This window comes from Rhinolophus hipposideros, assembly GCF_964194185.1.
Source record: "Rhinolophus hipposideros genome assembly, chromosome: 11".
NCBI lineage: Eukaryota > Metazoa > Chordata > Mammalia > Chiroptera > Rhinolophidae > Rhinolophus > Rhinolophus hipposideros.
The window spans coordinates 38,099,819-38,115,677 of record NC_138057.1 but is presented as its reverse complement, the minus strand read 5'-3'; the positions used below and the strand labels follow the sequence as shown (position 1 = coordinate 38,115,677).

General features: G+C 39.5%; 2 protein-coding genes across 6 annotated transcripts in view; one reads left to right on the top strand and one right to left on the bottom strand.

Moving 5' to 3' along the window:
* Positions 1-14,446, bottom strand: part of LOC308505279 (uncharacterized protein C9orf85 homolog) — a 149,263-nt gene extending 134,817 nt beyond the window's left edge. For 3 of the 4 annotated variants that reach the window (XM_081067227.1, XM_081067229.1, XM_081067228.1), the window contains exon 1: positions 14,069-14,271. In XM_081067227.1, the coding sequence (XP_080923353.1) occupies positions 14,069-14,170 (102 nt within the window). In that variant the 5' untranslated portion in view covers positions 14,171-14,271. Of the gene's footprint in view, positions 1-14,068 lie in introns of all 4 variants that reach the window. The other variant, XM_081067226.1, reaches the window with a different exon arrangement.
* Positions 14,447-14,647: 201 nt separating this feature from the next.
* Positions 14,648-15,859, top strand: part of ABHD17B (abhydrolase domain containing 17B, depalmitoylase) — a 50,143-nt gene continuing 48,931 nt past the window's right edge. The window contains exon 1 of one of the 2 annotated variants that reach the window (XM_081066866.1): positions 14,648-15,252. The gene's annotated coding sequence lies outside the window, so the exon portion shown is untranslated. The remainder of the gene's footprint in view (positions 15,253-15,859) is intronic. The other variant, XM_081066865.1, reaches the window with a different exon arrangement.

The following is a 15,859-nucleotide window of genomic DNA, read 5'->3' as shown; positions in this document are numbered from 1 at the left end:
GTACAGGTGGGTCAAAACACGACTCTGGCGAAGAGTGACTTTTAAGCCAGTTTTCAAACTCTTGGATACACAAAACCCAATTAGAAAGCATATTAAAAATCAGATTTCCAGGCCCCACTCCCTGAGATTGTGATTCTGTAACTCAGGAGCTTCCGTGGCACGGACCACACTTTGAGAACCTGTGGTTAAGGTTATGGGAGGGGGAAAAGCTCTGGAGCAAGACAGACCTCAGACAGGGTTCTAGGACAACAATCCCAACCCATCCCACCTTCCCTAGATAGATGTAAATGTAGAAACCAAGACAGTACAATCCTTGGGAAGTCAGTCATGCAGACCAGAGTTATCAAATATGGGGGAGGTGATTATAGAGTAGTTTCTTGTGTGGTTGGAGGACCATGTATTTATTGTATGTTAGAATCGCCTGTGAGGCTTGTTTAGAATGATGATTCCTAGCTTGAACCCCAACATCTACTGATTGAAAATTTCTGGCAACTGAGATTCTGCATTTTATACAAGCTTTCCAGATGATCCCTAAGCATGAAAAGTTTAAGAACCACTACCCTAGGTAACTACCAAGTGGACAAGTCTAGAGAAAAGAATGTTTCCTACCTCACCTCTGCTACTGAGAGTACTATTATTAAGGTGACATGCTTTTCCTTACAAAGAAAGTTACGATTATTATAGTTGAAACACCACTGGTTAGCGTAAGAAATAATAATAAATAAAACATATAGTATCTTCTGCTTAAAAATCAATATTCACAGTTAATTATATCATTTCCTCATAACTCTTTGGGGGATAAACAATATTCCCTTTTTACAGATGAAGAAACAAATCCAAACAGGTTTAATAATCTGCCTGTGATTACTTATCTACAAAGAAATAAAACCAGGGTTCAAGACCATGCCCTGACTCCAAATTCCATTATTTTGCCCCACTATTCCATACTGTCTGTTTTCTAAACTAAATCTCAGTCTGATGATGCATTCTGGGAAGATGCATTCTGATTTCCAACAAAGTGACTTACAGAAAACTTTGAAATATATAGTGTGACAACTAGACTATTTGCAAGCTAATTTAAGATTTTCCAAAATTTTACATTAAAAAACATCACCCCAAAATGTAATTTATCCGAGATTTTCAAACTCTGTATGTCTAAAGTGCCTTAATTTAGACATGGTTCACACTGGTATGGCACTGTATAGAAACCATCTGTTTGCTACTCTAACTTCCTCGTGCTCAAAGGAAAATGGAATTTACTATAAGCAGTTTCTGGTCTTCATTCCCATTCCTGGAATTTCAGCCAAATCTAAACACATTGAAAGCTCAGAAGTTATTTCTTCTTTGCTCTTCCCTATGTTTTAACCCTGCCTTAGTTATGAGATCAAATGTCAGACCAAATCTCAATTAGGGAATCTAAAATTAGGAACATACTGGGAAATGTGGGTAATCGCTAGATCAGTGATTCTCAACCTTTGTTTCTGCCTCTACTATTCACATTCCCATGTTACTCTTATCCCCAAATACAGAAAATAGTATATATTAATTAACAGTAGTGGGGAAGGACAGGGAAGACATCCTGATACATTCTCTCCCAAAAGAAGAAGTCTGTGTCAAAACTAAAAGAGACAGAAAGAAATGATGTGTTTCTATATTTTCAAGAGATCTACTATACTTGTCATTTAACTCTCTGTTTGGTTGCTGACAGTTCCTGGTCAATGTTCTTTTGCTTACTCATGTCCTTGAGTCATTTCACATACATGGGACATGTCTGTACTTTGGCCAGGTGTCTAGACAAAAGCATGCTTAGGAAAGAGTTAGTTGTTTACATGGTTTATTACAAAATCTTTTTTGGTTTTCATTATAAAAATAAAACAAACGAAATAATTTTTAGACAAAAGACTGCTATCATAAATCTACAAACCACACACCCAAACCTTTATAAAAATTCTTCCTGCTGCTATTCTTAGAACATTCCTGCGGCTGGGGGCAGGCATAATTATCTTCATTTTGCAGATGAGAAACTCGAGGCTTAGAGAATTAAGAGATTTGCTTGAGGTCACACAATTAATCAGGAGCTGAGGCAGAACCCATAAAAAGATGCCTTTTAGTTTAGGGCATTCTATTAAAGTTACAAGTAGAAAGTGTTTCCCTATAGCTTTCAAGGTTTTCTAAACATTTAAAGGGAAAAAAAAGCACACTATTTTGCAAAGTACACATTTCAATTTGTACTGTTTTGACTCAAATTCTAACACTCGTATATTAATTGTTTTGCAAATAGGGCCAAACCTGCTGGCTTGTTCCTAAAGCAACCTTGCAGTATTATGACACTATTTGTTTAAAAAGCACAAGACAAAATTCCAGAGTTAGAAAAATTCATTTAGGAAAGAAAAATTATCTTTGTTAAGTAATGTTCTAAAAGAGGATTTACTTTTCTGTTATGTTCTTCACAGACTTTCGATACACTGAGACCTAGACAATATATAGTAACTAAGTGGTGAGCCTCGTGTGCTAACCTCGTGTACATACAATTCAGCTGGAATGCGAAAAGCTCAAGCAGCAATTGCGTGGTGTCATGAGGCAGCACACATGTTTTTATAAGGACTCATTAGAAGTTAGTCACATTTTGAGATCTTGTCCAACCGGTATGGTATGCCCCAAGTGAGTGATCTTAAAAGAGACAAACTACTGACTGACCATTGTTTAACAAGGTTAAAAAAAAAAGGAGAATGTTCATTTCCTCCTAATAGCATATTTTATGGATTTACCTCTTTCAACCATAATAATTGGTAATGGCCACAAAGCAAATGATTTTATCTTTTTAAAATAAGTCAACATCGTAAGTCATTTGCTTGGAGGCAGGTATATAAGAATAATTATGATACCGAAGCTATTTAACTTCTTCAAAAATGGCCTTGTTTTGGTCATATTAATATGTCTTAAGAATGACCTATTAATGCTGACAACTGATTCAGGAGTCAAGTCACATCAGGAAAACATTAGGCTTGTGCCATGACTCATTTAGAGTTCAGTATTCACATGTGACTTCCTTAACTTCCGTTCAGAGAATTTTCTTAAAAGGAAAACACAGATGTTTTTTGGATGACAAGAACATAAAAAGGGATAAAATTAAGGTATATTCTGAATGACAAATGCAAATCACCTGTAACAAAATACTACTACATTTTATTGCTACAGATTTTTTTCAAAATCTGAATTTGTCCTATAATGCTTCTGATTTTATTCTCACATCACCCCTGTGTGGAAGGAAGTTGTATTGTTGTTTACTTTTATTCTGATTTACAGAGTTGATACAACTCACTCATGATGATAGAGAAAGTGGCTCAGCAACCACAGCAGGAGTCTGCAGGGTCTACTCCTGGTGGTGCCCTGACTCCAAGCTTAGGACTCCTTCCAACATGTCAAACTATAAAATGTGTCAGGGGGATAATTAAATACAGCAGGTATCATGGCTATCGCTCTTCTGTCTATAGGAACAATTTGAAAAAGTGTGAGTTACCATGCACTCACACTCCCCTCGGCATTTCAAGGCTTCTGAGGATGTACGATGCAGAGTCCCTGCCCACCATGTGAAGCACAGTGCTTAAAACCTTGTTGGAGAGACAAAAGTAATGGGCATTGAGTCAACTTGGAGGGCGAGCAGCATCTGTGAGTCAAAATGGTGTTTAAAATAAGAGATTATTTTTTTCAAACTGGGCTTTCTCAAACTGGGTTTTCAGAAGGACTTGGACTGAGGGGGAGTCAGCACAGGTCCAGGCTGATTCAAAACCTATAGTTTCCTACAGCCCTAACCAAGGGGCACAAAGCGAGGGAGTCATGGTTCTAGCCTAGCATCTCTATTAATTATGGTTAATGCGCAAAGGTGTCTCAGAATGGCAAAGGCCATTTTATGTTTTCAAAGACCATTGCTACACAAGTGATACACCAGCTTAATTTAAAACAACAGCAACTCATCTTCCTTCATGCTTTCCTGTACCTCTCTCTTCTAATCACATACTAAAACTAGAAATAGGTTCATCCACAAACAGAAGCATGAGAGATTACGTACAGATATTCACACAGGCCACTGTGTTTCGGCCTTTCCTGAAATGTATATGACTTGATAATGAAGAGAGAATAAGACGATTTGGATCACTGCCTCTAGAGAGAGAAATCCTGTTTCTAACGCTAGATTATATGAATAATATCGCAGTTCAATTTTTTTTACTCTACTGAACTAAAAATACATTTCAAACCCTTAATTCAGCTATTTTAAATCAAAAGCCTTTTTTAATTGTAAGATCTTGGTAAATTTATTAATTTGCCCACTATTGCTTCTTGTACATTGGTCTTCTCTCCCCAGCTAGACTATAACAGCATGAAGGCTAGAACGAGGTCTTACTTTCATCGCTGTATGCCTACCACAGACACCGAGCAAATACAAGGCATGCAGACTTTAAAACTTTGATGCTGATACTGATTTTTATTTTCTATAGTTTCTCCACCACCCAAACAAGACCTTTTGCTTGCTTTTATTTTTAATTCCCAGGTTTGGTTGAACTGTGGAACTATGGGTCTAGATTTTGTCTTCCAAAAAATTTACCTCTTCTATTTTATGATTCACATATAATAACAGCATTAACTTTTACTGCCATATTGTCAACGATTATTTAACATTAACTCAGCTTTACTAGGTTCTAGGTTTGCCACTGTTTCTTTCACCATGAATCTTCTTATATTCAGGAGTACATCCCTAAATATATACAGGCGTTTTGGACAAACTTTTCATCTGGATGATTCTTTTGCCCTGATATCTGAGCTTAGCTCTAAAAAAAGCGAAACAAAATAAAAATCCCTCTAAATTAAAAATACTTCCTTTATAGCACTTTGCAGACCTTGCCCTATTTTCTACAAGCTGTAGATGAGAAGTCTGATGCCTACAGACTTATACAGAATTATAGCTGCTTTATGGCTAATTTCTTTTTTCCCTCTCTGGAATCTGTTACAGATTTCCGATAACTGGAGTTTAAAACATTCACCATCGTCTAGAACCCTTCTATATGAAGACCTGAGATTTCCTGTAACTTTGTAAAATTTGGGCTTTCTTTACTTTTTATCATTTCTCCTCACCTTCCTTGCCTTCTGGATCTCCTTTAGACTTTCCTAGCTCAGTCTTTCATAACTCAAATTTCATTTCATCATTGTTATCACTTTGGCTTGTTAAGACTAGGTTTTAGACTCATCCATTGGCTTGAGCTCCCAAATTCCTAAGGTAGTCTTTACTCTTGTCCATACTGCCATTCAGCCATCCTATTCAGATGTTTACATTTCTATAACCACAGTTGTAGTTTTTAAGAAATGTCACAGACCTTTTTTAACAGCAATCTATCCTTGTTTTATGGATATGGAGAGCTTTTTGAATCACTAAGGATGGATACCAATTATACTTTTTTCAAATTCTCTTCTGTGTCTTATATTACCTCCAATAAATGGGCATGGGAGGTAGAGTTTCCAGTTGTACATCTCATGGTTTTGGTTTTCATAAAGACTTTAGTGCTTCTTAGTAGTCTGCTGATATTTATAAATGAGAGCCTAGATCTGCACTATCTAATATGGTAGCCACTATCCACATGTGCCTATTTAAATTGAAATAATAAAATTAAAATTCAGTTCTTTAGTTGCACGGGCGACATTTCAAATGCTCAGCTGGTACATGTGGCAGTAGCTACCATAGTGGGTAGCACTGATATAGAATATATCCATCATCACAGAAAGTTCTTCCAGGCAGTACTGGTATTGAATAAGTAATATCAAAAATACAAAAAACGACGATAGCAGAATTGAGATTCGCTATTGCTCTGGGAATGAATTCAGATATAATCCCTGGCTCTGGATGATCGGATCAAAGTTAACAGCTTGATAGCTTTTGCTTTGCAGGCATGAGAAGCATGTTGTTCCAAGCGTAAGAGGTTCTTTGTTAAGCTCTGAGACCAAAAATGATCAGCAACATTGTTCTGCCTTTGTCGTTCATGGCATTTCCCCACTTTAGAGAGTTCTTCTTACTTGATTTTGAGGGAAACAGAGAAAGCCACTTTATGCAAAGGATTGGTACAGATCTTATTAATTCTGGCATCATCTATGACTTCCATCTATATGGTATTACAGATTCATAAACTGTTCAGCTGTGTCAGTCTAACCCTATATATTTTATACCTTACATTTTCTTGACGTTCTTTTCTTTTTCAGTTTTCTAATAATTGTAATTTTATTTTTTCTTCTATTATTTCACTGCAATTTGGGGAAAACAGAAAGATAAATGTCAGCCGTTTTGAATTAGAAGCCTCAGTAAAATCTGACTTACTTTTCTTAGTAGATAGCAAAAAGAAGGCCTGAATAAAGATGTCCCTAGAGAAGGCTTCAGATTAGAGTTAACTGTCACAGTAACCCAGGGAATTTTTAATTGAAATATACTAGGGAACAGCTGACCTTGAAGTCATCCTATAAGGATCAAAAAGTTGCCCATGGTTCAATAATAGAGTTTAAATGAAAGCAACAGCATCACATATGTAAAAGTAATCACAATATTCTTTTATATAGATGATAATTTATCCCATATGACTATCTTAACTTTATTAAAAACTAGATCTAGTATCATATCCTATAAGCATTCAAGTTTGCAGGAAACATGACATCACATTACTGTAATGTCTTATGATAAAGGCTAATGATGGTATACAGAACACTCACCTATACAAATGCACAACATGATGTGAAATATATTACTCAAATTGATGACTTCATTGAAATGAGTAATTTCAAAACAAACAAGTTAGCCACATGATAAGAGAAGGCTGAGCATTTAGTACTATACAAATCTTGCTAGAACAATAAAGCATTTAAAATAATCCCTAGCTTAATTTGGTATTTCATGTGCATGATATTGTCAATGGCCTACAACACCAAATGACCTTCAAAACCAAGATCTGATTATTATAATAAAGTTACCATAGAATTCTACTGCTCATGGACCATCACTGAAAATTATTATACATACATAGTTCCATCACCTACAAGAAATCTTTTAATGCCATTTACTCTGCCAAAGTGAAAACAAAAATACAACCTCCAAATGGACCATTTGAATAATTATATTAACTTTAGAATTTAAACTCAACCCTTCCAACTAAATAAAGTTGATAAAATATCGAACAAAATGTCCACCATAAAGTTCTAAAAATGTCTCTCAACCACATGAAAAAGCAGATAAATTGGAAGACAATTAGGACTGAGGTTGAAATCATCAGCTTCAAAGCTACGGGGAAATTCAAATCTACTCGACATTTTTAGAAGCCCCAAATCCTACAGGATCAAATTAATCACTGCTGGGAAATCAAATCACAACAATTTTTTTGTGACCAAAGAAATATTATATGAAGCTGTATATTTAAACAGGTAAGATGGTCCATCAGGATGTTTTTCTATATCTACCAATAAATACCATTTTCAAAAAGATAGGCTGGTCATCTGGGACCCTGTGTCTCTCTCACCTTTGGCCCCAAAAACTATGACTTTAAGATTATTTTAAAATACTTCATATTCGTCAAGATAATGGTTATATTTGAAGAGAAGAGTGGTAGTGACTAGGAGAGGTCAGTGACATTCTGTTGATCTGGGTATTATTACATGACTGTGTTCACTTTGTGAAAATTCATTGAACTCTCTATTATTTTTGCTCTTTTCTATATATTTGTATGCTATACTTCAACAAAAGTTTATTAAATGAAAATGTTCCATATTTACCTTTTTTCTACTTTTTGAAGTAGTTACTAGTTTGAGATTCCTGAATGAAGGACTCATATCATACTCTTCTTTTGTCAATGATTGGTACATAATAGGGACTCAGTGAAGACAGGTGAATTAACACAGACCAGTAATCCATTATACAATGGCAGTAAGCGCTACTTGATTTCCATTCCTCCATCCCACAAAGTAGAACTACTACTACAGGTGCATGTTATGCTGCATGAGGAGTTCAAAAATGCTTGAGTCCTTGTCTCCCAAGAGATAGATGGTCTCTGTGTATGCATATGTAAGAAAGAAAAAGAAGCCGAGACATAGATACTAAGAACTAGTATGACATGAACCATATGTGTGGTGGGGGCAATAAATACCGCAGGGAAGGAGAGAGACATTCCAATGGGATGCATCAGGGAAGCCGTAACTGAGGGAGCAGCACGGGAGCATGATGAGTAAGATGAAGGAATGGGCTAGCACTTAGAGAATGCTCAATGCCAAGTACCAAGCATTTTCATGAACTTAACCCTCACAATACAGCTAAACCTACTAAAACCCTGAGAGGTTAAGAAATTTGTCCGTGATTATACAGCCTATTCTTCTGATTTCAAGATCAGTGTCTTTCTACCACACCATGTTGCCACTGTCTTAAACAAGACAGTGCCTTTGGCTCAAAATCCAAAAATTCACATCTGAAATCTGACAAAAAACTGATAATTTTCTTCCTACCCAATGCATATACTTCAAAATATTTTTATCCTTCCAAGTAAACTGATCAAAACTAAAATAAAACAGACTACATTTACAAGAATGATGGCCTAAATCCACAGTACTAGAATTTTAATTCAGTTTTAATCCATTTGTCTATCCTATTTGGTAAAAAGGTCTTAGTCAACAACAGTCTTCTAACCAGAGTCTATTACCTAAGAGAGACTTTTATTCTTATGCTTTTGCCACCACATGTTATATGTTCATTTTGGAAATAAGCATAAATACCTGTTTATAATCTTGTTTTAGGGGAAAAAAATCAGACTCTTAGCCTTTTTTTGCTCTTCTCTCTTTCTTTTAAGAGGACCTTTTATTCATTCACTCAAACATTACTGAGGAACCTTCAATGTGTCCACAAATCTTCCCTCAAAAATGAATGAAAGGGAAGCCTTGATTTCAGAAGATTCCCCAGTGTAACAATTTTACCTGATCCTTTTCATTTTGTTGTTTCAGATTAAAATTCCTTCAACTTCCTGACCCGCTACAAACTCATCAGCACCCATTCATCCATTCATCTCATTCCATTCATCTGATTCGACTTCTTGACCTTTCATCCCCAAGCTATACTACTTCCTTGAGGATAATACTACATCAATTATTCCCCTTTTCTCCCTTTATTTCTGAATTATTGTGGTACTCCCCTCATCATAGCATTTAACACACTGTTGTAATTACTTATTTACTTCATTCAGTCACCAATTACTTACATAATACCTCCTATGTATCAATCCCTGATCTAGGTATTGAAAATGTTAAGAAAATCTTTGCCTTCATGACAATTATATTCTAAGGTGGACTAAAATTAAAATAATGTAACGACTCAGTTTTGATGATAAACTGCAACACAGAATGTGAGAGAAGGCTAAGACTCAAGGGTGATTCTTATGTTTTTGGTTTGAGGAACTAGGTAAATGTTGGAGTTGTTTACAGATTTGGGAAAGAGTGGAGGAGGAAGGGTTGGAGAGAAAAATGAAGAGTTCTTTCTTTGCTATGTAAAGTTTAAGATGCTTTTAGATATCCCAGCATAGAAGTTGACTAGGTAGTTAAATAAACGAAAACTCTGCAGCTCAGGGGAGAGGTTGGCCTGGAGTTCCAGATCTTGAAGGTATTTGCATAAAGATGACATTTAAAACCATGGACTGGCTTTAATGAAGAAATTATTTCTGGAAACTGAGAAGCAAATGCTACTGAGCAATTGAGATGAGAACGAAGCATTATTAACCAAAGATTTGGAACACAGAGATCAACAACCTTGACAAGAGCGGTCTGGTGAAATGGTGGGTACAAAAACTATTTGGATAGGGATAGAAACAACAGTAGGTTAAAAAAAAAAAAGTGGAGAACCAGGAGATTTTCTCTAGAGAAAGAAAGAAATAGGTTGGAGCTAGAAAAAATTATGGGTTCTATCTAAGGAGGGTTTTTTAAGAAACTGAAATCATGCATTAGAAAGGGAAAGATAGATGATGCAAGAGAACATGGACAACTGACGAGCCTTAAGCCTTTAAGCCCTTTAGGTAGGCAAGAAGGAATGAGCTTCAGTGTTCAAATGGAGGGACTAGTCATAGAGAAAGACAGGCATTTCACCCACTGTAGTAAAAAGGCAACATATATGGGTACAGATACAGGCAATCGGGTAGATGTGATGGTGGAATAACAAAGCTGGATCTAAGCAAAGTTCTGTCAGGCAAGTAGCCAAGAGAGAAAGAAAGATAAGGGAGCTGAGGTATATGCAAAAGAACAGTTATATCAATGGAACATGGACTCCAAGCTACATAAAGAGGGGAAAAAGGGGCATGAATGAGGTACAGTGAAAAGTGAATGGGTCAATGGGCAGAAGTACCCAATAGAGTTAAAAAAAAATTATTTGAGGAATAAGGTAGTAGATGGTGGTCAATATTTTTTTAAAGTTCCTAAGTGAAGCAGTTATAAGCAACGAGAGAGTTTAGGGTTGATCATGGGAATAGATTTCCAGGTGGGACATCTGAGAGGTCAGATGGTGGATTATTCATGTGGATGTAGCAATTACTAAGCATGATGACAGGAACTGTGGAAAAGCAGTGAGCTAGGTACTAATGAGGAGATACAACTAGAAGGACAGATCTGGAGGGGATAACAGTCTGTATTTCAGAAAAGCTAGGGTTCTGAGTAAGGAAGAAATGGACTGAAGCAGCAAACGGGAGAAAGGGTTCTAAATGAGGAGTTGAAGATGTGGGTGAACAAACATCATTACTTAAGGACTGCTACAGGGAAACAGATTTCCGAGGAATAGTCAGGTAGGACAGGAAAGTGAAAAAAAATTTATTTTCATCACTATGTCTCTATTTGGTGATAATAAACTACCAATTCCAGGAGGAAACTGGAAGGTTTAGGGGAGGTGGCATTGAAAGTTTGGTGGATTGCATCAAGTAAGATATGTGCAGTCAAATGAGGATGTAATTAATTTCCCAGTAGTAATGGCCAACCTGGGAATCTTGTACACTAAAAAACCAACCAAAACAAACACCTTTTATAAGCAGCTCAGTATCTTTCCAATAAATTCCCTTTCTGCTTAAGTTAGCAACGAAGGAATCCTAATGAATTATCTTCATGTTCTGGGCCTTGCACACATCAGACAAGTTCAGAAAAGAAATGTTTATTTAATTCATTCAATACACTTAAGTGCTATTTGACCTAGAGTGAGAAGGAAAATCTCAGAAAGGAATCTTAGGTATGTTAGCTATTCCTTTATCCCCTTCTCATTTCATTTCTTCCTTTCACAAAAGTAAATGGTGAGAAAAAGAGAAGGGACAATTGAGGATGGAGTGAGCGGGCAGCAGGGTTTTCTGAGGACAAACAGGATTCTCCGTACAACTGCCTGTGACCTCATAGTAACACCTGTGCAGGTGTGAAGAGTCCTTCAGCTTAAAATAATAAATACCACAGCAGCCTGTAACTTTCAGCCCTGAGGTTCTTTGTCTAACTGCACCACTCCCTACTAGTGTTTCTCTAAATGGAAAACGGCCCATTTTGGGGAGAGTTAATATAAATTATGACTTTCTTTCTCTCAGGTGACCTAATTTACCTGGATGAAAAATTCTGAGAATACTCTATTTCTAACAGTATACTACTGAACTTTATGTAGAAACAAGTGTTGACAATAGAATTATAAAATTGCAGAACATAACAATGACAATAGTACTATTCCTAACACAAAGATCAAAGACAAACTAATGCCAGTTGTCATGTTATGTGTTGACACATAAAATGAAATGTCTAAAATATATGATTGAAGTAGGAAAAAACAACTATATTGTAGTAGGCCTCGACATTAAGAAACATGCAGAATCGATTTACTGGCTTCAAGGGAAAGCACCGTGAAAATGTAGATATATGGAATATACCAAGTATGGATGAAATTACTCATATTTCGTGTGAAAGGGAGAAGAGAATATAAGAGGTGAATAATAGAAAATACAATACTTCAAAATATTCACCATAATGAATATTCACTAGCACTATGAATTTTATTTGGTGTAACATTCTTTTGTATATCATGAGGCCCACCACGCCAGAGATTAAGTCATCTTGTCAACTGAAAAAGCATGTTCATTTAGCAACAAGTCATTTAACGTAAATCCACTTAATAGACAGCATTGGTGAAATATATCAAAAAACATGACCCAATTAGGGAAAAAAATCAAAGGCAGTCCCAGGTAATCTCTATCTAGAGTACCAGAGATGGTTACCTTGAAACCACAGTGGATTTTATATCTGCCCAACTGCAGATGTTTTCAATGGCCATCCCCTTGTTTAACCCTTAATTATAGAAACCCATTGATTAAGAAATAACATTTATTCCCATGATTGACACTTCATTACTCACAACAAAATTACTCAGATCAGAGATTACCTGAACCAATCTGAGACCATTCCCTACAGTACATCTCTAGACTGGGGAAGATAGGACATGGCTGTTAGATTAACACCAAGATGAAAAACAATCAGAATTAAATGCCTGTGCCAAAATTTAAAGTAAGAATACAGGACCAGATAGACATCTGTTGGGAACAGCACAGTTTTTGTTTTTGGGATTTTATTTTATTTTTTTTATTCTGGTTTACCTATTGATAAGAGGCACAAACTTGGGAAAGTCTTTCCAAATGTTGCTCCAGTTTTCTTTCTGAATCTGAATCTAAGTAAGGGAAAGAAGAGGTCCCCTGAAAACCTAATTGAAAATATCCCTCTTACTCTTCTTTATTGAACTGTCTTCACCCTCATCAGAATTTATCATAATTCATAATTATATCTTTGTGCTTGCTTACTGTCCAATCACCCAGGAAACCATAAGCTACTTGAAGACAGTCAATTCTTTATAATACTGTATGCACTTGAGCACAGAGCTTTGCACATGAACTTTAAGTATTTGTAGTTAGTGAAGACAGAAAGAGAAAAGGAAATGGAGATGACAGGTTACCAGCAAAGTTTACTTTGCTGTCAACATTAATTTCTCAATGTTGAGAAATTAATCATTGTTCAACATTTATTATGATCTAGACCATTTATATATATATATATACGTATATATATACATATACATATATATACATATATATATATACATATATATATATACATATATATATATATATATATCACATATTTTAGCCTCACAATACTCCTTCCAGGTTTCTCATTTTAGTCCAAAGTAAGACTCAGACAAATTAAGGATTTAATAACTCACTTAAGCCACACACCTAGTAAACGTGAACTCCAGTTTATGTGAATATCACGTTTATCTGATGTGACTGATGGTGCCCCTCAAGATGACCTTGTCTTCAGTTATCTCCTCTTCATCGAGCTATGGAAAGGTTGCAGGGGGAAGACACCTACAGCAAAATAGTGGTTGGATCCAACCCAACATCTCTAGCTAGCTAGATATTGTGAATTTTCCACCAGTTTACATAAATGCTGCTAAAGAAGTAAATGACTTATCAAAAGCAAAACAGGCACTTTTACATTAATCAAACAATTTGATCCTCGACACAATCTTACAAGAGACCTACTGCCCGGTGAGGACAGGCACTGGGGTCACGAGCGCTGACTCCGTCACATCGCCCCTACAAACCTAGGGCTTGGGGTTTCCCCCAAGTAAATATGGCTGCATAAACTTGGCACAAAATTTGAGACACTCGTGCCATAATCCTCGTGCCCACTGCAAACATGTGACCCAGATGGGAGCATTCAACACTCAATTTCCCCATCTGCATTTTAGGTTTGATGAGGGTCCCATTCCCTTTTTGTGCAATTAGTTAAGTGTTAACCGCTAAATATATTTACGATGAGACAACATAATCCAGGTCAAACAAAGGGCGTGGGAATATCATTTTAGAAAGGGCTGCACTGCAGCCAAAACTAACTCCGGGCTGCGGTCCACACTCAGCCTCGCCAGCTCCCCTCATTTCCTCTTTCCCCTCCACTCAACTATTCCTTCCTGGAGTCAGATTTAGTGCAACAGGCAGGTTCCTACCTTGGTCTGAACACTCTTATCAAACTTGTCATTTTTGAAACTAAACGTATTCTGGTGCCTCTGAGGCCTGGAACGAGCCACGTTGCCTTTCTGCGAGCTCATCGCCGACACCACAACCAACACGCGCTGAAACAAGGAAGATGAAGAAACACCAAAACGCAAGGAATTACTTCACGGAGCTGACGCCTCAGTCACTGACCCGGAAGGAACTTATCCAGCCTTTCTGACCCCTCCCCTGTCAGGCCATGTGACTCCGCGCGGAGGTCAAAGAACGCTCTCCGTTGTCTCAGCAACCAAGTCCTTTGCATGCGGCCCAGCCTCGACCCCTCCCCCGCCGCACAGCTTCTCTTTCCCACTCGACGTATAAATCCCGCTTTCTTCGAAGCGAGAATTCCCCCATTGGTCCGAACGTGGCAGTCCATCAAGGCGGAGGGGCTGGAAAATTTTACTTCTATTGGCTCTCCTTTTCCGCAATCCCCGCCTCCTGCCGCCTCAGTTCAGCCTCTCCCGGCGCCCGACTCCGCCAGGAGGCTTGTGATTGGTGGAAGTCGGGCTAAACTGGGATGCGTCCCTCCCCTGGCCCGCTCGCAGGCTGGAGCCCGGGTCAGCTTTGGCACCTTCCTCCAGTCAGTGACCAACTCCTCCTGGCTTGAAGAGTCCTTTGCTGGCCCCCTCGGTTCCCTTCCAGCCTCCCTCCCGCCGCGAGAGCGAGACCCGCTGCTGGCAGGCTGAGTAGGAGCAAAAGAAGGAGAATCAAAGAGAAGAAAGACCTGGCTGGGTCTGGGTGGTGTCTGCAGTGCCAGAAAGGGAGGTGGTGGCGGCGGCGGCGGCGGCGGCGGCTGCTGCGACCACGGCCGCTCGGGACCTGAGGCCCGAGAGCAGCTGGCGGCGGCGGCAGCTCCAGCGCCTCGCGCCGGGGCCGTTAGTCAGCAGAACGCGAGCCCGTGTGGAGCAGCAGAGCCGGCGCGGGGAGGCGAGACCCGGGAGCGCGAGCCGGCCCTCTGGGGCGCTGCCGTCCTGCTCCGTTCCGGCGCGGGGGACTGCAGCCCTCAGCCCTCTGCCCGCAGGCCGGGAGAGCCCGGCGCTGGCGGCAGCACGAATCGCGCCCTGCGGAAGACGGATCGGCAGAGGTGCTCTCCCGGCCCGTTGTGTCTCACACCTTGGCTGCGGCCCCTCGGGTGCAGGTGCGTGGGGCCGCGCGGACTGCGGCGCTGCAGCTCGAGGAGGGGGCGCTAGGCCGGGAGCCGCAGCGCGGGAGGGACCGGAGGAGCCCGGCGGGGGGAGGGGAGCGGGAGACGTCTTTGTTGTTGGCGACCGGGATCCCACTCGACTCCAGGGAAAGGCGGGGAAGCCACTCCCGACCGGGTCTGCGTTTTGGAGCGGATTCTCCAGTGGTTCTGGGAAGGGGGGCGGTCGTGGTGTTCTCCTGGGGCGGGGCGGCTGCGGGAGTCCGGGGGCAGGCAAGGGACGGACAGACGGACTGGGAAGGGTCGTGAGTCCTCCTTGCCCATCGGGGTCTCGTTTCCCTTCCTTTGCTTTTCTCCCTGTGGCCCGAAAGAGGGGGCCAGGTCCACAGTCCCACCCCCGGCCCACTGGGAGAGTCGCGCTGCCTGAGAGCCCTCTCCCGCGTGTCCTCGTGTGCCAGCCCCGGTGTGGGATTCCGTCTGTCCCGAGCGTGGAGATGTGTGTAACCCTGTCGGGCCGTAGGCTTCCTTTTCTCCTGATGGTCGAACTTTCAGTCTTAATCTGTTTTTGAGTTTTGAATTGGAGAAATCACCGTTGAGGTTTGGA